This window comes from Microtus oregoni, unplaced genomic scaffold (assembly GCF_018167655.1).
Source record: "Microtus oregoni isolate MIOR12 unplaced genomic scaffold, Mior012 000010F_ref0000083, whole genome shotgun sequence".
In the NCBI taxonomy this organism is placed as follows: Eukaryota; Metazoa; Chordata; class Mammalia; order Rodentia; family Cricetidae; genus Microtus; species Microtus oregoni.
The window spans coordinates 5,623,062-5,646,951 of NW_024543069.1; the positions used below are offsets into that span (position 1 = coordinate 5,623,062).

Consider the following 23,890-nt stretch of genomic DNA (forward strand, 5'->3'; position numbering starts at 1 on the left):
TGTGTGTCAATTATCATTCTAAATACACAAAGTTATGTATAAAAGCAATTTGTTATTTCAATAGCCCTCTAAACAGTGTCCTATTTTACAGATGGAAAAGCCAAAAAGAGGGAAGCTGAAGGGATTTCTCAAGGCTAAGAAACGACTAGCAGCAAGGTTGACAATCATCTTCCACAAACTAATCCATCTCTATTTCTTACCATGACAGTAAAGTCTCCCAAGTCAGAGAACAGGGATTCCACGTGCTGAACCTGCTTCTGTTATTTTATCTAATCTTTTGAGAGAAATTGGGCCAAGCCTTAGAAACAAAATAGTCTCTAGAATGCTTAGTTTTCCCGTCCCTGTGGTGATGAATTTTGGCCTGGGCAGTTCATACCCCCACACTTCAAGAAGAAGAGATTGCCTGTGGCTCTTCGGCACTTTCCAGAGGCAGAAATACGGTCCGGCCTTTCTGACTATAGATTTGTTAATTGTGTGAAACTAATGGACAGTGTATGCCAAGAATAACAACTGTCCTGTGTCCCCTGGCCCTCGCTCTGGCAATCACAGAGCAAGTGACTGTAATTCGCTCCAGGCATGACATCTAAAATCGTTCACAGAAGCCACTTGCTACATTCCCAAGCAACACTTCGATAAGGTGTATTTCTGTTTCAAAACCAACCTCCATGTGAATGAATAGAAAAATTTTACGCCAAAAAATATTAACTATTACAGCACTCATGAAACTGACCAGTTTATGTAGACTTTGTTTCATAAACTCCTTCAAGTGCATTAACCCTGCTGTGGGATAAAGCAGATATGCACAACTGATTCAGATGGTTAGTACAGTGCAACCTTTCCTATCCCTTATACGGAATCCAAGGACTTAAGGTGTGAGACACTCGGGGACAGAGCTCCAAGTTTGTTTTCTCATGTTACTGAAACTGGGAACTTTACCCAGTAAGCCACAGCCACGTAGCATATACAGATTAATAGAAATGGGTTAAATTAATATGTAAGAGTGAGCCAATAAGAAGCTAGAGCTAATGAGCCAAGCAGTGATTTAATTAATACAGTTTTGTATGGTTATTTTGAGCCTAAGCTGCCGGGAACTAAGTAGCGGCTCTCTCCTCTTACACCTGCTCACCAAGCCTTATGGGATGGGTTGGCTGAGGACTAAGGAAGAAATTCATTCCCAGAAGGTGCTTTTACTTTACTGAGCCCCAGGTGGGGCATGATCTTGATGAGGAAGAAGAGGTTATGTCAGATCGGAATGACTTAAACATTTAAGCTGGGAATTATGCAAAGGGTACCCAGGACACCCAATATCCAATGGAACAAGGTTTGTGTAAACACAGAGTTCCTAGGGTAAGTTTGAACAGTGAATGCTGGGAGGCTTTAATGCCCAAGCACCAGCTCCCCAAAGACACGAAAGAAAGAATGGGAGACAGAATGGTACAGTTAAAAGGGATGCCTTGTCCTAGAAGTGGGCATATATTACTCCCCACAAGAAAATATACTGGGGGTAGAGATTATATACCCTGCCCAGGATTCTTCAGTAGTCAAATATGATTATATTTGAGATTATAGCCATGGCACTGGCCCACAGTCTGTGCTTGAGCAGCTGGTCAGAGCACACCATGTCCCAGGCTTAGCCAAGCAGCTCGAGGCAGCCCAGTGGAAACCATGTAGGGTGGAGAGATGCATAGGGGTCACACGGTAGCACCCCAGGAAGAGTGAGCAAGGACAGCTAATGGAGAATAATTGGATTGAAGAAGGCTAAATATGGTCCTGCCTCCCATCCATTCTACTCTATTCAACAGTGTTCTCTTTCTAAAACAGTTGATAGAAATAGTAAGATCTTTTAATGCTTTTTTAAAGGACCTTTCTACATTTTGAAAAGTATAACCCTAGCTGCTAAATCCAAAGACCAATTGGCACTTGCTTAAGGTGGACAGAGGAAAGCCCTAAGACATCCTGCCCTCCATAAAACGGCTTCATTACACAATGCCTGCGAGGGTCTTGGGTAGGCTACAAATGTGGAAACACACCTAGAGGGAAAGTGGAAGCAGATGTTAAAGATTCTGAGTGAAGACACTCAGAGAGGGAAAGGGCACTCTCAGAATCCATAAGTTATTAAAGAGAATCCTTGGGGTCAGGAACAGATTCCCCCCTATTCTAACTACCTCTGTGGCTAGGATAAACACTCTAGCCAAAAACAGCTTGGTAGAGGAGGGGGTGTGCTTCTTCTTACATTGCCAGGTCACATCCATCACTGGGAGAAGTCAAAGAAAGGGCTCAATGCGGGAACCATGAGGCAATGCTGCTCCAGCTCACTCTCAGGCTCATACTTAGAGTGAGCTTGCTTTATTCAGGACCACCTTACAGCCAGTAACAATCGAGACAATCCTTCACTGTCAGGCCCACAGTCCACCTGATGGAAAAAATTACCCAGCTGAGACTCTTTGCAGCTGAACCTAAGCTCTGTGAAGTTGACGGCTACATCTAAGTAAGACATAGACCTATAAACCTATAAACCGTTATCTAGGGAAGACCCTGAGTTCTCACAAACCTCTAGGTCTATTATTCCTGCTGTTGGTTAATGTTGGAACTAGAGAGTAAGTCCCTATTGCCGAAGACATTGCAGGTTTTGGTTTTAGGATATTGAAAATTCAAGCTGGAACTAAAACGGAAGCTTCTTCCATATTGCCCGGGTTTTACAATCCTGGAAAGTCCTATGCAGTCACTTGGGAAGAATTATCACCAAAAGCCCTGCTGTTCTGGACTCTATATAGTACACCACCAACAAACCAAGCAAAATGTGCATAACTGTTATAGGTCCAATCAACTGTTTTCCAACTTGACCTAAGACTGTCTCCAGAGTATTATTCTTAAATGTTCAATTTTTATGAAAGTGTTGTTGAAAAATAACACTGGAGCCAGGCACGGTAGGAAGTGTGTACCATTAATGGCAGCACTTGGGAGGCAGAGGCAAACAGATCTCTCTGAGTTCGAAGTCATTCTGGTCTACACAGTGAGTTCTAGGTCAGCCAGGGCTACATAGTGAGGCCCTGCTGAGAGAAGGGAAGTGGGTACTAGAAAGAAAATACAGAAAATGGTGGTTATAGCATTCCACGGAGTGCTGGAACACTACTAAGGAATACGATGAGAAGATAAACCTTCAGCATCGCCAAGCCCCTGCTGAGACTGAGCTCTCATTCTTAGCTGTTGTCAGAACCTGAATGAGTTACCCATCCTCACCAAGAGTTAGCTGACCCAGGAAATATGTAAAACACACCCCTGTGACTCAATACCCTGTAGCTATGATGAGCAGTAATAGTGCAGGCTAGCCAGTAGCTTGTTTCTTCAGAAAGTAATTTTATAAAGAATATTCACAACCATTTCCCAGAAGAATGTAAACTTTCATAATACGGGTGCTGCACTTGGCCAGACATAGCACTCCAGGACTTAAATACAACTTCACAGAAACTCCAGGTACTGATGATCCCTTTGAGGCCTTACAACACCGTCAATTTCAGAGAACCACTTAGGCAACGGGATAAACTTACCTGTAACAAAAAATCGAAGAGAGCCATTTTGGACCACTCGTGGTGATGGACTTCAGAGCAGCCCCACTCAGGTCTGGGAACCCGGCCATTCAGCCAGCACTTCTGTTTTAGCAACTGCTGATAAGTTCCCCAGGTGATCTTAACAGAAGAATGGCTATCATTGCTCGCTGATGCTAGAGATGAGTCCCAGAGAATGAAAGGGCGAGGGCGGCCATCTGCGGGATGAGAGAAGCAAACATTTCACTCAGCATGCTGCCCCATTGAGTGGGCAAGTGTCCTAGGGAAGGTCACTCACTCTTCCACACCCTCTCCCACCTGTCCTACGTGAAACAACTGGTTAAACAAATTCCATCGTCCCTGCATCTCCACAAGTTTTGATATTCTTGTATCAATGATACTCCTGGTTAGTTATAAGTCTTATGAAGTGGGAAATTATTATAGACAATGAAAAGAAAATTTAACAAGGTTTATAGATGTGGCAGGAACAGGATACTAACCACTCACTCAAGCCTCCTCTGGTTTGCATGGTTTTATTCCACATCTAAAAGCAGCTACCACAAGGAAGGAAGGAATCCAGACATTTATAATTGTCTATTCAGGGTCTAAGCAGAACGGTCTCTGTTTGTAATAACAGCTGTCTGATTTTTGAAGGCTACACCAGGATGCCGGGGGTGGGGAGAATTTTTAGAAGTCACAAATTTCAAAGAGGAATTGGATGCTTCACATCAATTACTGGAGTCTCCAAAGAAGGAAAGATGTGTGCTTGTTTCTGTTTTGTTTTGTTTTTTCTGATAGGAGCACAACAGTGCCCTTGGAAAGGAACAGACACACAGAACCTCATACGGTGTCTTTCAGCAAATGCCACATTCTTCAACTGTGTGTGCACAGATGTTTTTTAAAATGTCACTCAAGTTGTTTGGATCTCAGTCGCTAGATAGAAATGCCATTTGTATCATTGCTAAACTAAATAAAGTATGCTAAACCCCAGTGGAGTCATCATCAACAGGAAGGATCATGATTGAGTCCATTGAACATTTCAGGGTTAAAGCCAGTACTGTCGCTGTCAGGACCCCTCCCCACCAAATAAAGTCACAGAGACGGTGATGAGCGGCTTTGCTTTTAACTCAGAAATCCGCGTGGGGCTCTTGAAAAAAAATACAGCTCAAACACAAGCATCTAAAAAGCCCCCTTCACTCATTCTGAACAAGCCTGAACAATAGAGCCCTGAGGAATTCCTGCCAGGATGTCCAGGCATGCCCAGGGAGTTTCTGAAAGCCCTTTGAACAACGGCCTTGGGTGTTTGGAATCTACAACTTTCTTCGCCCAGCTAGCAGCTCAGAGTGTTCTTATCTGCAGGAAACAGTCAGCTGCTTGACCCGTTTCTGAGGCTGGTGGCACACCAGTCGTTTCAAACGCATGCACTTAATCATTCCAATTGCCCCCATCTCAAGCTGTTCCCAAGAAAACTCGTTATCCATTTCATCAACAGTGTGGGGTAGCCATTGTATCCCTTCTTTCTGTTTTCTTTTATTAAGTGACAGGGGTTCCTAAGACTTAATTACATTCTAAGACGATTAAGACAGTTCTGTATACCCCAAATACTGTGCTGATTTAAAAAAAAAAAAATGAGAGAAAAAGAGAGAGAATAAAATCTTTGCAAGATCTGTCTATCATGTGGGGAAGACACATCAGGCCTGTGTCACCAAATATGAGTAGAAAATGCAGCTTCCAGAGACAAACAGATGGGACATCTGGGCTGTGAGAGACTATGAGCCTGTACCCTTCACGTGGTGACTGACAAACAGCACTTCTCATCTCTAAGCAAGGAAGTGTTCAAAAGTACAAAACTAACACCACATGTCACAGCACAGCCAGTACACCGGACAGGCAGGCAGCCATTTCCTGTACAACCCCAGGCCTGGGAGGAGCAAGAAGTAAGTGATCTATAGAAATCAGAGAAACCTTCGCGGCTAGCTCCTCATCTTTACGAGTACTCACGCCTTATGGTAGGTAAAACTAAATAAAAACAAGTCTCCTCAACCCAGGAAATGAGGAAAATTCTGCATGAGAAAGAATAGCTAAGAAAAACACTCACCTGCTGCAGCCCACAAACCACCTGTAATAGTCTGTCCTGTTCCTTTAAGAGACAAGCCCCGCCCATTCCCACCTCGGTCCACCACCGAGGCAAGCAGATCTTCCTTCTGCTTCCAGCCTGAGCTCCCTTCCTTTCTGTCTCTCTCCCAAAGAGGTAACTGCTGCCATGGCTCCTCTCCTCCCCTCCCTCTCTCTGCCTCTCTCTGCTCTTCTCCTTTCTTTCCTACCCTCCTTCCCTTTTCTTTCCATAACCCACTAAATAAATACCCAGCCTCACTCTGCATGGCGTGCCTGTTCTGTCTCTCACCCGCTGTGGCTGCAGCTCCTTGTTATCATTACACCACCACATTCAGTTTGTTTTCCTTCCCCTTTCATGCTCCCCTGAATAAATAAAAAGCTGTGGACATTTAGGAAGAGAACATGATTGACTTGTGGCTGAAGCTTAGACTATCGAACCCAACAGACCCTGGCTCTCTGATCTATGACCCTCTTGCTCTGTAACATCAGACAAGAAACAAAGCTCCTCCAAGCCTGCCTCCTCCTCTGCAACAGAGGTGCGATCATGTATCTTTGTCAACTAACTTTGCTATTATTAAATAAGGCTGTGCTTTAAAAAGAAAAATCTATCCTCAAACTTTTATCACTTCTACCTGGTGCAAACATTATAAATCCCTTTCTGAAGATTTTTGGACATGTTAATTATATAACTGTTGTCTATACCCGCCCACAGACCAGCACTATAGATAGGTCTACCCTGATTTGACCATTGTATGTTGGCATGTATAAATTAAATGAAAGAAAAAAATAAGGTGAATAAATAAAATCATCATCCTAGTGCTTAGCATAAATGCATAACAAGGAAATGTTTTTTATCAGCTTTTCTATACATGCACCCCCTCCAGGCTCAGCTCATCAGCCTCCAGCCAGCCTTCGCTGCTCACTGGGCAGCTACTAGACACCATGCAGTGTTCTAGAGACAGAAGCTAAATTACAAACAAATGGGTGCCAACTTTTGTTTTCTGCTCTCATGATGCTTGACTTTTTTCCCAGGATAAAGAAGCAAAAATTATAGAAAGGAAAAAATAGGACTATTTCATATAGACAGATCCTCATCATTGTTTCACTAAATATAGCACACCTGTTGGTCTTACAATTAAATCTTTAAGTAGCAGAGCTATAACCGTGTTAGGGTAATGTAGCCTGGTGGTCTGCACACCATGCAAAGAGCAATGAGTGAAATACCTGGGGCTTTGTTAGCCACGTGGTCTCCATCACAGCCATTCAGGGCCATGCTGGCTCGGTATCACCAGGGCACAAAAGAGTGACAACAAAGTGACAATTGGTCACGACTAAGCCAATACCATTTGACTACAAACACTAAAGTGTGACTTCCATATGATTCCCAAGTATCGCATTAACATTATCAATCTTTTTATTATTTTCCAGGCATATGAAATGCAGATGTCATCATGTAGAATTGCCTACATCGGTTCATGAAATCAAAATAGGTAGTGGGCCACCTTTGGCCACAAGCTGTAATCCTTACTAGCCCATGGGTTTCCCATTTCTCTTCTGTAAATCACCAAATTCTTTGGTGGCTTTGGTTGTTTTGTCTTTGTTTGTTTTGAAATATGGTCAGACTATGTAGCCCTGGCTGGCCTAGAACCCGCTATGCAGACCAGGCTGGACTCAGCTCTATAGAGATCTCCTGTGTCTGTTTCCCAAGCACTGGGATTAAAAGCGTGCATCACCACGACTCACGGCTTTCTCCCCTCACCCAGCTGCACGTTTTCAGCCACAGCTGGACTCCAGTCTTCATTCCTCTCATTTCACAAGCGCTGAGACCACAGGCACACACCGTGCTTGGCAATTTGACATACTTCCTATTTGGATTATCAAGAAGTCGTTCTTTAACTGGTGCTTCTGCAGAAAAGCACAGTTGGGGTGTCCCCACAGCCAGGCATGCTTCTTCAGCAAAATAGCACTCTTCCCTGCCTGTCAGGGAAAGGGATTCCCAGAGAACAAAGAGAGCTGGTGATCTGAGGCTCTGTGGTTGGTGAGTGGAGCCAGGGCCTCTTTTCCGTCCTTGTGTCTCAGTCTTCCCACTATACCTGGGTGTGTGTGACCCCCACAGATAAGAATATCTGTCGGTGTAGCGGCAGATCCCAGAGCAGCAGGTATCACTGAAGGGAGAATTCCATTTTTTATAAAATATAGGTTTTAAGGGGAGTAGAGGCACATTGATAGGTCTGAAGTGATGATGGGAAAATGGTCTCTGGAAACAGGAGCCTTGTTAAAGCCAGGCACCCTGAAGTGTTTCCGAGCTGAGCCGTGTTCATCTCCTCCCATTCAGATTTGTCAAGATGATGCAGTGCCCTTCTCTCTGGAGAAATCTTAATGGTGAAGAGATAAAATTCTGGCTGTCAGAGTGGTGGGAAAGCAGCCTTTGACAGATGTATGGATGTCCGTGTGAATTAAAGGTTACACGGCTGTCGTAAAAATGAGACTTGCCAGTAAAGTTCCTTTCTTCCCATATCTGAATATCTCCTCAGAATTTTGATGTTCTCTTAAGTCATTATTTTTTTACTCCCCAGCACAAAGAAGACATTCTTCGGAGAAAATGGGCGCGAAAATTAACCAAGAATGTATGCTTTGCACAATCTCCTTTGTCTACGTGTATTAAATTCCTTTCATTTTAAACACTGTCTAGCTGGTTCTACTCCACTATAAGGGAAGGCCAAGCATGCTGCTGGAGTGTAAATGTCTCCCTGTATTTATCACCAGGCAAAAGTAAGCAAAAGTGTTCTGAGCTGTGGATCAAAAGGCTTTTCTATCGCACGAGCCAAGTTCCCAGACTCCTTGTGAATGAGACTGAAAGGGAGTAGTAGTTCAGCTCCGGGCCTTTCACTGAGCACAGCTCTACAGAGCCATGAAAGAGAAGGTGGCCCAGACAAAGCCAGAGGTGCATCTTCATTGTGGGAGGTGAGTTCCAACTCCATGAACTCAGGCACCAGCGAGACATGGATAGAAAGCTTTATAGTACAGTGTCCCTTGCCAAAAAGCAGTAAGGGGTCCATGCATGCTGCTCCAACAGTCATGTCGAAAACATCGAGGTATGAAAATTCACCAAGTCCTATCAACTGCAGCAATCTCCAGTGCGGGCACAGCAGGATTTGGACAATTACATACATGTGTGTGTATTTGGGCCTGGGAAGATGGCTCAGCTGTGTAGCTCTTTCTGCTCCTTTGCAGGACTGGAGCCCAGTTCCCATCACCTATGTCCAGCAGCTCACAAGCTCTTACAACGCCAGCTCTCAGAGGTCTTATCTCTTCCTGCCTCCAAGGGCACCAGCACACATGTATGTCATACATACGTGGACATTAGAGTACACGCAAATAAAGTTTAAAAATTAATCTTTTCAAAACTGGCAGGCTGGTGCTGGGTGTGGTGCTGCCGCCTCACCCTAACATACAGAAATTGAGGCTATGGTGTTTTAAGTGCATGACCAGCCTGGTTTATATTACTGTCTTAAAGACAGCCTGAGCTACATGAGACAAACACTATCCCAAAATACCAAGGGATGGGGCTTGAACTCACTGGTAGATATTTGCAGCATGGCCAAGAATTTTGAAATCGCTTCTCTCTCCTCTCCTCTTCTCTCTCTCTCTCTCTCTCTCTCTCTCTCTCTCTCTCTCTCTCTCTTTCTCTCATACACACACACACACACACACACACACACACACACAAATTTTTCCACATATCTCTTTTTTATTATAAAATGTAATTCCATTTCTCCCTGCCCTTTCCTCCCTGCAAACCCTCCTACATGCCTCTTCCCACTCTCCTTCAAACTTATGGACTCTTTTTCTCATTAATTGTTACTTCACAAATTTATGTGTATGTAGATACATATATATTCCTAAATACCATCTCCTCAATCTGTATAATGTTACTTGCGTGTACACAACTTGACAGAAACGAACAGGCAGGTGGACCCTCTCAGCTTGAAGCTCGTGGGTGTGACAAGATAACACACATAAGAGAGGCCCAAACAGAAATTCAGACTCCGTGGTAGCCTTGAGAAAGGAGTCAGTAGGAAGAATAAGAGGAAATTTTACACATATTCAGGATTTTAGGGGTTGTTAATTCATTTATCCATTGAAAGTACTTTAAAAATGTCATTTACTGAACTTACTTCTCTGGTCCCAAGTTTGGGTAGAAGAAAATATAAGTGAAGTGTATTTTTAAAAAGAGAACTTATTAGGAATTTCCCTAAGGTTCCAGGCAAGAGCTGAACCTTGCAGATCTTAGAACATAATAGTGTCAACGAAGTATACACACACGGCGTGTTAAACAGCCACGTGAAGAAGTGAGTGGACAGGAACAGTGAAGAACTGAAGCCTGAGCTGACACACCTGGTTGGAAGTCACAGGTCACTAGGACAAGAAGTTTGCTAAAAAGTGACTCAAGGCTTGAAAAAAGGCACATATGGTTGATGTTATCCTGACGCCACCACATGCTCTTCAGGACCAGAGGCAAGACCCAGCCCTCTGAGGAAGATACTAACCCACCAAAGACGCATAGAGAGAAGTTCCTCAAGCCATCTCGTAAGACTGTGTGAGTCCAGCAAAGCAAACTCCAGCACACTGAGTCTTAAAAGGAAACAGATCTCCATACAGTTTTAGGTTTGTTCATTTTAAAGGAGAAAGAGTATAGAGACAAAATTATGGAGCTTCCTTCTGTATGTATAGATGCTACAAAACTAACCAAGTAGTGGGCTTCAGGACTAGCCATGGAAATAGATTTCTCTGTCAATTGAAACATAGAAGACATCATCACACATCTATTGGAATGGCTATTATTAAGATGTAAAATAAGTGTTGGCAGAGTTCTCGAGAAAAGAGAAACTTCAGACACTGTTGGTGAAAATGCAAATGAATACAGTCCCTGTGAGAAACTCTGCATGGTCCTCAGAAGAAGGAAAAGAGAATACATGACCCAATAACTCCACTTGTAGATGCTGTCCAGGGACGGAAACCAGGACCTCACCGAGGAGCCTGCACTCCTGTATTCCCTAAGCATCATTCCCCGCAGCCAAGGACAGAGGCAACCTGCCTGACCATCATTATACGCTACCACACACATGACAGAATACTATTCTGCCTAAACGAGGGGAAATGCTGCCACATAAGATAACATGAAGTGAAAAAGGAAACCTTGTGCTGCCCAGATAAACAGAAAGGAAAAGACAGACATTGTGTGATCTTGTCTGTAGACTCTAAATTAGTTGGATTTTTAGAAAAAGATAAAATTCTTGTTATTGGAGTCTGGAGAGAAGAGAAAGTCTACTTGATGGGCCACGTTGATTAAAAGAAGAGGAAGAAGGAGGAGGAGGAGGAGGAGGAGGAGGAGTTTGAAGTTTCAATTATATAGGACAGAGAAGATCCAGTAATCTCACGGCAGGGGTGATGGCTCAGTGGATAAGGTACTTGCTGTACAGGCATGAAGACCTGAGTTCTGGGTGTGGCTGCCTGTGCTTGTGAGTGGGGTCGGGATGGAGGCAGAGAGAGGGAGATCCAGATAGTCTAGCACAAACAACGAGAGCCAGTGAGAAGCACGGTCTCAAAAGAGCACCATGGAAATCATAAAGGAAGACCCAAGCCATGTGCCTGTGAGAACACTCCCATCTGCATACATAGAAGAGAGAGAGAACAGTTTTTAAAATTAATGATCTGTTGCACAGAATGGTGACTAAAATAAGAATACATTGTGTATTTCAAAATTGCCTTTAAAACAGGGGGCAAAGCTAAAATGTTTTTATTATGAAGAAATACCAAGTATCTGACATGATAGATTTAATTAGCCTGTTTTAACCATGCCCCTTCAAAGCAGCAAATTATAACCCACAAGTATATACAATTATCAACTAAAATTAAAGAGGCATTAGATTTCTAGGTAATTTAGACCACTTCTGCCAGCAAAATAATACATGTCTGTGTATTCCGGTAACTAGCGCTCACCCATAGCTCATCTTCTCTGGGCTGAGCAGAGCTCAGTTCATCATAGGCATTAACTGCTCAGGGAAGTGTGTAGCCTGGGAACCGGGAGGAATGCTTTATGACTTACCCACCTTGACCTGCCTAAGCAGTCTGAGCCACCGCTTCCAGTTTTAAAACTACCCTTGGTTCTGAAAGTTGTCTGTGGTGCTACCCTGAACACCTTCTCCCTAAGTGTCTCCACTTTACCAATAAAAACCCCTAGACTCTTCCTGCTTCCAGGTTTGTGTTAAAACGTCAAAAATCAGGCACCTTTATCCCAGCACTTGGGAGGCAGAGGAAGATGGATCTTTGAGAGTTTGAGGCTATCCTGATCTACATAGTGAGTTTCAGGACAACCAGGGCTATGTAAAGAGGCCTTGTCTCAAAAAAAAAAAAAATGTAGGCTCAAATTGACTTTTGAGGGTGGGAGTAATGTGGTAGGGGTGCCAGACTCAACAGTGACAGTTGAGAAGTGACACCCTCCTTATCTTTGGATGACCTAGTCTGGAGTCTTGGGTTTATGCTGTTAAAGGAGCCATGAGTGACTGAAAAGAATAACCTTAGAATACAAGCCCAACCATATCACTCTCTTCTCTAAAACTGTTACTCCTCGTTGCTCACATACTGGAGACAAAGCTCAGGGTCCAGATGGGATAACCATCACACTACACGTCTAAGACTTGCCTCCCTCCATGCTCCAAGCCCCAATCTCCAGTTTAAAAGTACTTGCATTTTCCTGAGTCTACACTGCCTTCACGTGTCTGTAAGGCTTTCTGCCTTCCTACACCTATCCCAGCTCCTACTCTACCTATAAAGATTTGTAAGAGACAAGCCTGAGCCAGTTAGATAGCTCGTTGGTTAAAGCACGTCCAGGGCACACTGAATGACCTCGGTTTGAGCCTTGGATGGCGCTGTAAAAGAAGAGAAGCGACTCCTGAACGTTGTCCTTTTACACACACACACACACACACACACACACACACACACACACAACTAAATAAATGTAAAAGCAACTCTGATACATGAATGATTTGTTTCATAATCTCCCACTGTTCTCAGAGGATTCTTATATTCTATGACATAGCTATTGGGCTCAGAATAAACATGTAGCTGCTGCAAGATCCCAGTAACCTCCCATTCCAAAGACTCTCTAAAAATGAATGAGGGTTAGAGAGAAACTTGAGAAACAGATCTAGTGTTGTATAAAGATTTCCATGCCCTCATTCTCTCCACCTGGTACTTGATTCTCACACATTCATGATGCTAGAGAACTCAGGGACAAGAAAGATGGGGTGGAAACACAAAGACACAGACATACACATGCACATATGCACACACACGCACACGTACACACACACACTCCTTCTGACCTCGGTCTACTGATATGAGACAAACTATAAAGACATCGGCACTACACTCAGGACAGACAAGAAAATAAGGCTGTTGAAATAAGGAGGTTGCAGCCTGCATGGCTGAGGAATGAGGGTAGAATCCCTGCAGGGCCTCCTGGGACATGACTGATCACAGAGGCCACAAGGCAGGATGATGAAGGATGAGCTACTGAGTCCTCCCAACTCACACCTGTAGTTCAGCTCCAGGAGGCATCACCTGGGACCTATGTCATCTGTTAGGCTTCAGTTTCTCCACAGGACACCTGTACCGTGAGAGTCTTGCAGGACTTAATGAGCTACGGAGTGGAAAGCGTTCTCTTTCCAAAACCTAGAGACAATAGTATCATCCACTGCCAGCTACAGGGTTTGCTTTGAATCAGTTGTAGGTGCCCACTTACTGATCTCAAGTGAAAATATAGAGAACTAGAAAGCACATCACAAGATGCTAAATCAGATTAGAAACTAAATGAAAACAAAGGTCACATTATAAGTATAAAGTAGGTACTATAATAAATATTTGAGTCTATAGATATGACTCAATTATATTTATATCAATTTTATATATGTTATGTGTGTTGATCAATTATACATATTGATTATATATATGTGTGTGTGCGTTTAATCCATTTTAATAACAAGGCCAGGTTAAATATTATTACGAATATCATTATTCTAATCTCCATCATCATTATTATGCTAATAAAAAAGGCTCAGTAAACGAATGGATCAGGAATCAGACTCAGGCAGTATACACTGCCAGTATACACCCTTAGCCTCACACCTACTTGAATTAGAAGCCCTACTCCCTTCCCCTGTTCTGGGACAGTGCTCCACGAACAAAGTTAAATGCCAATAGATTAAGATGATTAAAGCCAAATTGTGCTGGAGTCATAAGCATTGCCCCGTAGCTAAGGTGGGGAAGGTTGTCTGGTCCTGCTGAAGCTGTGCAGCCCCTCCAACAACCCAGAGCTGCAGAGCTATAGAGAGAGGTCATGACCTTGAGCTCACGGGGGACGCTGCAGGAAGCCTATAGTCAACGGCAGGAAGAGTCACTCTCACAAGATTCGGTGAAGTCCGGTCCCCAGGGACAACCGCCCTGAACTATGGTGTGTAATCTTCCAGTCCAAAGGGCCAGAAGGGAGACTGCTATAAAGTGGGAGCTCCATAAACAGTTGTTAAAGCAATGGACGGAGCTAGAAAACGTCATTTTGAGTGAGGTAACCCAGACCCAGAAAGACAATTATGACATGTACTCCCTCATAGGTGGTTTTTTAAACATAAAGCAAAGAAAACCAGCTTACAAACCACAATCCCAGAGAACCTAGACAACAATGAGGACACTAAGAGAGACACACATAGATCTAATCTACATGGGAAGTAGAAAAAGAAAAGATCTCCTGAGTAAATTGGGAGCATGGGGACCTTGGTGGAGGGTTGAAGGGGAGGAGAGAGGCAGAGAGGGGAGCAGGAAAAAATGTAGAGCTCAGTAAAAATCAATAAAATTTTTAAAAATAAAAAAATACATAAATACCCCACATATACACTATCCCCAATATACCATACAAACAAAAAAAATAAAGCCACCAGTATTCAATGAATATACATATGTGTATATATATACATATATATATACATATATATATATATATGAGAAGATTTGTGTGTAGTAGAGACACATGTTCACAGTGTGAACACCATGACAAACACTCATTATCACTTCTGTTCCCACCCAGTGTGAGATAAAGGAAAAATTTCTGGATGCATAGCAGAAGGTTGCCAAATCTCCAGTGTGTCTGGGAAGGTATGTCATAAACAAATAAGAGGACACTGCAGCCAGCCGGTGATGCTTGGACAGGATGCTCAGGAAACTTTTGTCCCCAAATGAATGCAAGTATTAAGCCAGACAGCTCAAATCGATTGCTAAAGAAAGAGCCTTGGGACTTTTCTGATAAAGAGAACAATGTGCTTTTGAGCAAAATAAATTAAGAATAAAGCATGATTGCACACTCCCTAAATAAATATTTTAAGAAAGCTTGCAGACATGCTGGAAGTTTGCAGAATTCAGAACCACTGTGTTTCCAAATCGTGGAGGGATTCTCAGAAATCCAAGAAATGGACTCCATCTCTACCTGACCCCTGAAACAACATGAAAAGTAGAGCTGCCATTCTTCCAGCCCAGCGGTTACACCATCAGCTAGGACTCCCCAGGTTGCTCCAGTAAACTTGAGAAGGCGGGGGGAAAAGAAAAACAATACATTTCTTCTGCTCTATAATAAGAAGAGGCAATGCAAGTTGGGAAACCGTGAGCAACTTGGGATACACAAATTTAAATGGAAGTTTGTGGGGGGCCTGTAGTTTGTCATCTCAGCAGCTTCCTGCACAGAATTTCTGGAACTAGCCTACCCTAACTCAGTATGACAGTTCCATGGCAATAAAACGGCGTCCTAAAAATAAAGCATACATAATGCATCTTCTATGCTGGGTATGAAAAACAGCAAGATGCTTAAATGCTACCCAAATGGTGTTCCCGAGATCCACTCACAGTAACGTGCAGACTCGAGGGAAGCTCTGGCAAAACTACTAATTCAGAGGTCGCAGAGGACACTGGGTTTCCACTCTTCATTCATTCATTCATTTTGGGGGGGAAAGGCACACATATCGGGGCTCTTGTTGAAGTTAAAAGACAACTTTCAGAGTCTGCTTCTCTCCTTGCACTGTGGGAGTTACAGAGATCAAACTCAGGCCACCAGGCCTGACAGCAAATGCCTTGACCTGATGAGCCACCTTGCCCAGCCCTGGGTTTTCTTTTTAAATGTGTTGACTTTCACAAGGTCACAGTCTGCTTTGTCTTAGCCTAGACGAATATTTTTAAATAGTTTATTTTCAAAAGTCATCTGAAAATATCAGCACAACACCACAAACCATCTGATGACCTTTGCAATAATTTGAGAGTCTTGTGTAAGAAAAGAGAGGCAGAAAAAAAAACAAATTGACGTGCATATTTTTATATGCACGCGTTCACACTGTTAAACGTTAGAATTTTAGCTTGCATGTAAAAGTAAGTGCCACCATGCCCAGGGTGGAGCATCAATACTTCTTCCCTTGAGCAAAGACATTATCACAGTTATATTATTGAGCTGAAAAAGAAGATAAACATGTCGACATTGCAACACAATCAGAAACTGTCATGCTAAATGTGTACAGTTTGGTTGTTATCCCATAACTGTGCCAAATAGTATTTAAAATATGGTGTTGGTTTACAGAAGAAACCCGGGGAAGAATTAAGCTGTGAAGAAGCAGGAACAAGTTCCATCTCTACTAGTCACTAGTCATCTGGCTTGCTGGAAAATTCATAACCTTTTATAGCTTCTGAATATCCCTGCTTACAACAGAAGTAATAGGAGCTGGGGGTGTGGCTTTTCTGTCCTTGTATGGGGTTTCCCACGTACTCCATGATGCCAGGGGCAGGGTAGTAAACGGTCTAATGCACACGGCTATGTTAGTCCTAGTGTCGACACTAGGGTCTTTATAGATGACAAGTTAAATGTTACTGAAAAAAAATCATTTTATGTTTCATTTATTTTTATAAAACTAAGTTGTGTTTTATTAAGGAAATGACAGCAGGATGTGCCCAAGGGTGGGTGTTGGTTTCTCAAGATATGGGAAGATCCTGGGATTTTAGATAACAGGTTTTGTAGACAACTTCAACAAAGGAAAGGGTTCTCGTGAAGGAATTCCAGGAACGGGAAGGAATTTTCTTCCAACAGGGCTTTCTACCACTTTCTGTCCCCACATCTGTCAAGGTCAAATACACTAAGATACATTCACTTAGGCATTACAAAGAGCCTATAGCACATGTAGCACCTTGTCTATCATAATTTACTACCAATTCCACATATCATATATTACTGATATTTTATTTATTATTTATTTGGTGTTTTGGATTGAATGAGGGCCTTGTGTGTATTAGGCAAGAACACAGATGCCGATATCTTAACAATGAAGTAAAGGACACTGAGGGATCCCCTCGTTGTCCATATTGGTCCTAACAAGTTTTACTGAATCTTAGTTTTGGGATAACATAGAAACCCAAGGCCCAGAATGAAATATCTAAGAGAGCTCTTGGCACAAATCAGGGAGAGTCAAGAGAAAGAGTTTGCTAGGTTATTTTTTTTTTCCTCACAAGAGAAAATGACCTTTGAGGGCTGAAGGCTCAAAGTAACTCAGAGAACTTAGAACTTCACGTACTTGGTGTAATAGCAGCCATAGCCAACACTTACTGAAGGTTTAGTCTGTGCCAGGGACTGTTTTCCACATGTGAGCAGCTGCATGAAGGAGACAGCCTTGCCGTTCCATGGCTGGGGAAGCTTGAGAGATTGCTAACATTTCAGCCTGGATTTAGTTTGTAACGTCTGGATTATTCTACGTTCCAGCACAGGTCACTGACTGAGGGTACTTCAGATTCTAACCCTGCGGTGGCGTCCCTTATTCAAAGAGTGTCGTCTCTGTGGCATCATCATTCCCACAGACCAGCACTGTGACCCCGAACTTCAGTTAGCGGCCACAAGCCTAGACACTACCTTTGTGTTCCAGGAAGACACGATTTTGAAAATTGTGCTCCATAAAACATGGAATTAATGGCTAGTTAGTATACATCCTAAGTACGTCAATGATTTTGCCTTATTTTTTTTATATATTAGAAAAAGAGGTTGACTCCATTGGTGAGAGGGAAAGTCATTGCATTGACTCTTAGGTGATCAGTTCTGTCTGAAACTCTGGGCAAGATTCTATTAACTGAGGAAAGAACTGTTTCCTCCTACTCTTTTTTATTATTGAATCGTTATTTTATGTATAGGAGTGTTTGTTTTCACGTGTGCAAGTGCATTTGTGGTGCCTGCAGAGGTCAGAAGGCAATATTGGATACCCTTGTACTGGAATAACAGGCGGTTGAGAGCCGCCATGTATCTGTCGAGAACAAAACTCCACCTCCAGTCCTTTGCAAGAGCATTGGGTGCTCTTAACCACTGAGCCATCTTTCCAGTCGCCCTACACCCCCATACTCTTTAAACCGTCCTTGGAAGGAAGTTCCCATAGGACACTGTAACAATATGCAGGGCCGTCAGCAAATCCTGTACCTCCACCCTGGCTTCTTGTCATCGTGCAAATTGTCATTGGCTTGAATTAGATTTAATATGCCACGAAAACGTGCAGTGAGGGACATGGAGAGCAGAGACTGTGCAGTGTGGGCTTACACTCACATGCCCCGCACAGCCATTGGCTGGAACTCCAACAGCACCAGACTGTGTGAAAGAATGTCACGCATATGGAAAGACAGAGCTGCTGCTGCTGCTGCTGTCCAAATGGGAAGTGTGGGTGGGGAAAAATCATTTAGAGAGGGTGAGGGAAAAAGAGAAAATGATTCCCAAATCCCCAACAGCTGCAAATAAGAAGCTAGTAAATCTGTTACCTTGGATGAACTCCGGTTTCCTACTCACAGATGGCAGGGTCCTATTGAGACCCAAAATCCTGTCCAGGTGGAAGGCAAACACTTCACTCATGTCCAGGGGCTGCTTGAGTAGCCCACAGGGGCTAGGCCCGCAGCCAGGCACAGAGCCTGAGGTGCTCCCTTCCAACACCAGCAAGCGGGCACCACTTTTAGAAACTGCTGGGAGGATGCTCGTCACCTCGCCATCAGCCAGCAGGCGCATTCTGCGGATGTCTTCTTTGCTCAGCCATGTGGGGGCGCTCTCACTGTAAATCCTAATGTTGCTCTCTCGCGCCCTAGGCTGCCGCAAGTTTGAACCCCCAGTTCTGATGCCAGGACCACGCAACACCCTCCAGGGTCGTTCTCCAACCTTAGTCAGGGAGCCCTGATCATAGCCAGGTACTTCAGCGTCTGCTGCCGGTGCAACTTCCTGCAGGATAAAGGATGGTTTAACCAGCGCCTCCTGACCAGGGGCTAGAGATGCCAGGGCATACTTCTTCCTGCGCTTGGGTTTCACCGTGCCACGGATATTGGCAGGCTTGCTGCGCTTGGAGCGTAGGGTAATGTACACCACGTTGGGCTGCAGTGTGCTCCCATTGCCCTGCGAATCTGGAGGGGCCAGGGTACCATCCAGGGGGATCTCAGGGAAGGATACCTTGGAGATGTCGCGGCTGTGGGGTGGGCCTCTGTCAGTGCCCTGCCCATGCTGGAAGGAGGCCTTGCCAACCTGGCTCACCAGGAAACCCAGGTAGATGGCACAGGCAGTGCCCAGTAAGAGGTTCCGTCTGGTCCTGGGACGCCGGCTGCTCCAGAGTTTACACACTGGAGGGACGCAGAGGGAGCAGACAAACCAGTTTATGAGCTGCCCCGGCTTGTCTGGACAGGTCATTTCTCTGCCGCTTCCACATGCTGAACGGAGTTTAAAGTCTGCAGCTCGTTTCTGATGACATGATTCATGGCTTCCTGAATCCAGCCGTCCAGTCCGCTTCAATATCTAAGTGGTCTCCAATAGGCAGAGGTGAAAGGGAAGGGTCGCTCCTGGCGCCGGGACCGCTTGGGGCACCGGCCACAGGCCTTTTAAACCCCTGTCTGCCTTTCCCAGGAGAAAGGAAGGCTGCCTCTGCGGATGAATGGAAACAAAGTTGACTGAGTCACGATTTCAACCCATTTCAGTTCCTCTGTGAGAGGAAAGAGGAGAGTAACCCTTTCTTTCCATAAATACTACCGAGTTTGCTGTAAAAGTTTCAAGCATGGAAACAAGATCGCTGTGTGAGCCTGATTTCACTTTAATGAAAACAAGCTGCTGGCTCAGGGCTAAACCACTACACCTGACTGGGAAGCGAAGCAGTAAAACGTCGTCGACCTGGGCTCCCCTGCACACCCCCTTTGTGTGATTCAGAAATAATAAGACAAATAATAAACACATCTAAAAAATTGTATAAGCACCCTTATTTTTTTTATAAGATATATACTAACTTCTTGGGCAAAAACACCAAGTAGTGAGTTCACATTTAAACATATTCTCTTTAAGTGAAATGCCCCAGTTTGTCCCTATAATATGTTCTAATATCTTACATTGGTATTTAATAGTCTTTAGCGTCTGTAAAACTTGGAAAGAGGAACATTTATATTTTCTCTCTATGTGTGTCACACACGCGCGCGCGTACACACACACACACACACACGCACGCAAATCCAAGTATTTTTATTTCTTTTCTTTCCACTAAAGAGAGAAGAATGAAAGAAAAGAATCTTCATGATTTTTTCTTCTTCTCTCTCTCCTCATGTTTAAAAAGAGGAAGAAACTGGTTTAAAAAGAAAAGACCTCTTTACTTACACCGCTGGCCCCACGCTCAGCTCCAGGAACAATGGAACCTCTGACCCTAAGGCACAGAACTTTGCGAGGCTGCGGCAGGGAAGGAGACCATAGCTCATGGTCAACGGGGCTCCACCTTTCAAACATCTCAGCTCAGCCCTAAAAGCTGCCGCCTCCGGACAGCGAAGCAAAACGATTTGTAAACCAGCTGCTGCAGTTTTCGGGCACGTGAAGTTCTTTTTAAAGATGACTAAAAAAAATAAAAATTAAATTTAAATTTTGAATTCTCAAAACACAGTCCCGGAGCGGAGTCAGTTTTCATTCAAACAACTTTCTGCCTCTTCCGACTCCTGGGAGCCCCCTAGTGTCCCACTTGCTAAGCAACACAGAAATGTCAGCCTTGGGGAAGCTGAAGGGATCTGAAGTGTTTGCTGAGGTTGGTGGAGACCCCACTCCCTGCCAAGTAAATGCCTTGTAAAAGGAGGGGTGCCGCTGACCCTTGCCTGACCCTATGGAGGTGGGGACCAGACGCCGGAGGACCAGGGCCTGCGACTTACCTTCCCTCTGGACTGTTTGCCGGCTAACACTTGTCTCCCACCGATTCTGGGAACAGGCGGGCAGGAGCGGAGACCAGGCTAAGAAGGGAGCCCCTGGAAGTGGGGAGCAAAAAAGAAGCCTGAGATCAGAGGGTAGATGAGAAGACATTGGGGGTGAGCAACTACACTCAGCAACAGCGCAGGAAGGCGCCTGGACTCCTTCTGATTGGAGGTCTTTTAAAAACAGGTTAGTGATTGGCCTGGGTCATTTGCATGTCCTGGCACAAAGGCAGGAGCCGACGACCTTGGGGTCTCACTGGGCTTTGCTTCCTAGCTTTTGCAGCAGAGTCAAACAAGAAGCCACCAATGATGGGACAGAGGTGGTTTTCCCAGTTAGGGAAAAGGTCGTGATGCCAGGAAGTGAGAAGATCAGAATATGGTACTGTCTAATCCTAAAACACTGTGTTAACAATGCAAAAACAAAAAACAAACAAACAAAAAAAGCTGAGAATTTCTCCTTCTCAAACTTTTTTCCCTCTTTAGAAGTTCTGGTACCATGATAAAAAGAGATCAAACGATTCCGAAATGGACAGTAGCCTTGAGTTTCTGGCGGGCTTTGGCTAAACACTGGAATCATTTCCTTTATGTTCCCAGATTCTTAAAGCACATACTAGTCTAGAGACGACTTGAGAACTTTCTGAGAGGGGTCAGCGGCTGAGCTGCTTCCTATAGCTATTTTGTGCTTTCCACGTGTTCAAAGATTACTTGGCCAAAGTCTCTACCAATGAAAGCCGTGGGCTGCCATGTAGCTAACTGATGGCACTCTTGCCTGACATGTGGGTGATCTTAAGACCTGTTTTCAACAACATAAACTATTAAATTAAAAATTTACAAGTAAACACTCGGCAGAAGCCTCTTCCAGACATCTTACAGGCAACTGTAGCAGTGCCTAGGAAGCAGATAAAAGTTGTGTGTGCTGCTAAGTTGGCCTGACTCCTCCCTTACCTCAAAATAATGGTCATTACTAGAAAAGAACAATTCATCCTCCTCCTCCTTCAGTCCCAAGGGGGGCTAGCAGCGGCTAAGGAATGTGGTTAGCACAGGATGGGCTAGGAAGGAAGCAAACATGTGCTCCTATCTCGCTGTGGCGCATACTCACACCTGTCTAATCCTGTTTCTCATTCCACATCCAACAGCCGTACAACAGCGTTCACCCCGAGAGCTTCCTGTGTTGTTAAAGGAGACAGAGTGATGGAAGGGACCACAGGGAAGAGCTGGTGATGTTTGTCTTCATCTCCCCCTGTCCACACCTTACCGAATTTCTCAAAGAATCTTCCACTGAGGCCCGTGGTGCCAAATCCTGTTGTGCCAAGATATTAGTATAGAATTTGGAACAGGCATGAGAAATTGTTTACGTGGTAAAATAAAACTAATATAACCCATGAGGTTCATTCGATATGATCAGAAATCATTCCTTCCACTGCCCGTGAGACCTGACCTGGGGCCTTGTCACTTTCTTCCAACCCCCTGAGTGAAACTCCAGGGCTCCTCTAGCTACACTGGGGGCATAGGAGGAAGGAGGTTAAAGTTTGCCAGCCATTGTCAATCCTAGATGAATCTATATATTTTTTAAAATATGCGAATCTATAACACAGTCCAAATCTTTTGCTTTTATTTTAGAGTTGAATCATGTATAACGAGTGCATTCTAGATCCATCTATCTTCTCACTGCATGCTAAGCTGGCCCTCGCTATCCCAGTGTCCAAGGGCAGCAGAAGAAGGAAGAAGATCAGAAAAGCTCCCCTTTGACACTGTAGACTCTACTGAGCAGTTCCCTGGGCATGAGGTGTATGTAACCCTGCCCTCCAATGGGCATCTTGCAGTCTCTTCGGAGGTGACAATATTTTTTTTTTTTATTTTAATTTATTTATTTATTAAGGATTTCTGCCTCGTCCCCACAACCGCTTCCCATTTCCCTCCCCCTCCCCCGATCAATTCCCCCTCCCTCATCTGCTCGAAGAGCAATCAGGGTTCCCTGACCTGTGGGAAGCCCAAGGACTGCCCACCTCCATCCAGGTCTCGTAAGGTGAGCATCCAAACTGCCTAGGCTCCCACAAAGCCAGTACGTGCAGTAGGATCAAAAACCCACTGCAATTGTTCTTGAATTCTCAGTATTCCTCATTGTCCGCTATGTTCAGCTAGTCCGGATTTATCCCATGTTTTTTCAGACCTAGGCCAGCTGGCCTTGGTGAGATCCCAATAGAACATCCCCATTGTCTTAGTGTGTGGGTGCACCCCTCGTGGTCCTGAGTTCCTTGCTCGTGCTCCGTCTCCTTCTGCTCCTGATTTGGACCTTGAGATTTCTGTCCGGTGCTCCCGTGTGGGTCTCTGTCTCTGTCTCCTTTCATCGCCTGATGAAGGTTAATATTCCTGAGGATGCCTATGTGTTTGTCTTTGGATTCACCTTCTTATTTAGCTTCTCTAGGAACATGAATTATAAGCTCAATGTCCTTTATTTATGGCTAGAAACCAAATATGAGTGAGTACATCCCATGTTCCTCTTTTTGGGTCTGGCTTACCTCACTCAGGATAGTGTTTTCTATTTCCATCCATTTGTATGCAAAATTCAAGAAGTCCTTGTTTTTTACTGCTGAGTAATACTCTAATATGTATATATTCCATACTTTCTTCATCCATTCTTCCGTTGAAGGGCATCTAGGTTGTTTCCAGGTTCTGGCTATTACAAACAATGCTGCCATGAACATAGTTGAGCATATACTTTTGTTGTATGATAGGGCCTCTCTTGGGTATATTCCCAAGAGTGGTATTGCTGGATCCAGGGGTAGGTTGATCCCGAATTTCCTGAGAAACCGAAACACTGCTTTCCAGAGTGGTTGCACAAGTTTGCATTCCCACCAGCAATGGGTGAGTGTACCCCTTTCTCCACAACCTCTCCAGCAAAGGCTATCATTGGTGTTTTT

At 44.1% G+C, this 23,890-nt stretch overlaps 1 protein-coding gene across 2 annotated transcripts in view; it reads right to left on the minus strand.

Annotated features, from left to right (window-relative positions):
• The window catches only part of Gask1b (golgi associated kinase 1B), a 40,598-nt gene extending 19,532 nt beyond the window's left edge, over positions 1-21,066 (minus strand). Inside the window, exons 1-3 of one of the 2 annotated variants that reach the window (XM_041658906.1) lie at positions 20,931-21,066; positions 18,540-19,677; positions 3,549-3,763 (exon numbers count right to left, since the gene is read on the minus strand). In XM_041658906.1, coding sequence (XP_041514840.1) covers positions 3,549-3,763; positions 18,540-19,446 — 1,122 coding nt within the window. In that variant the 5' untranslated portion in view covers positions 19,447-19,677; positions 20,931-21,066. Of the gene's footprint in view, positions 1-3,548; positions 3,764-18,539; positions 19,678-20,394; positions 20,505-20,930 lie in introns of those variants that run through there. The other variant, XM_041658907.1, reaches the window with a different exon arrangement.
• Positions 21,067-23,890: the final 2,824 nt, after the last annotated feature.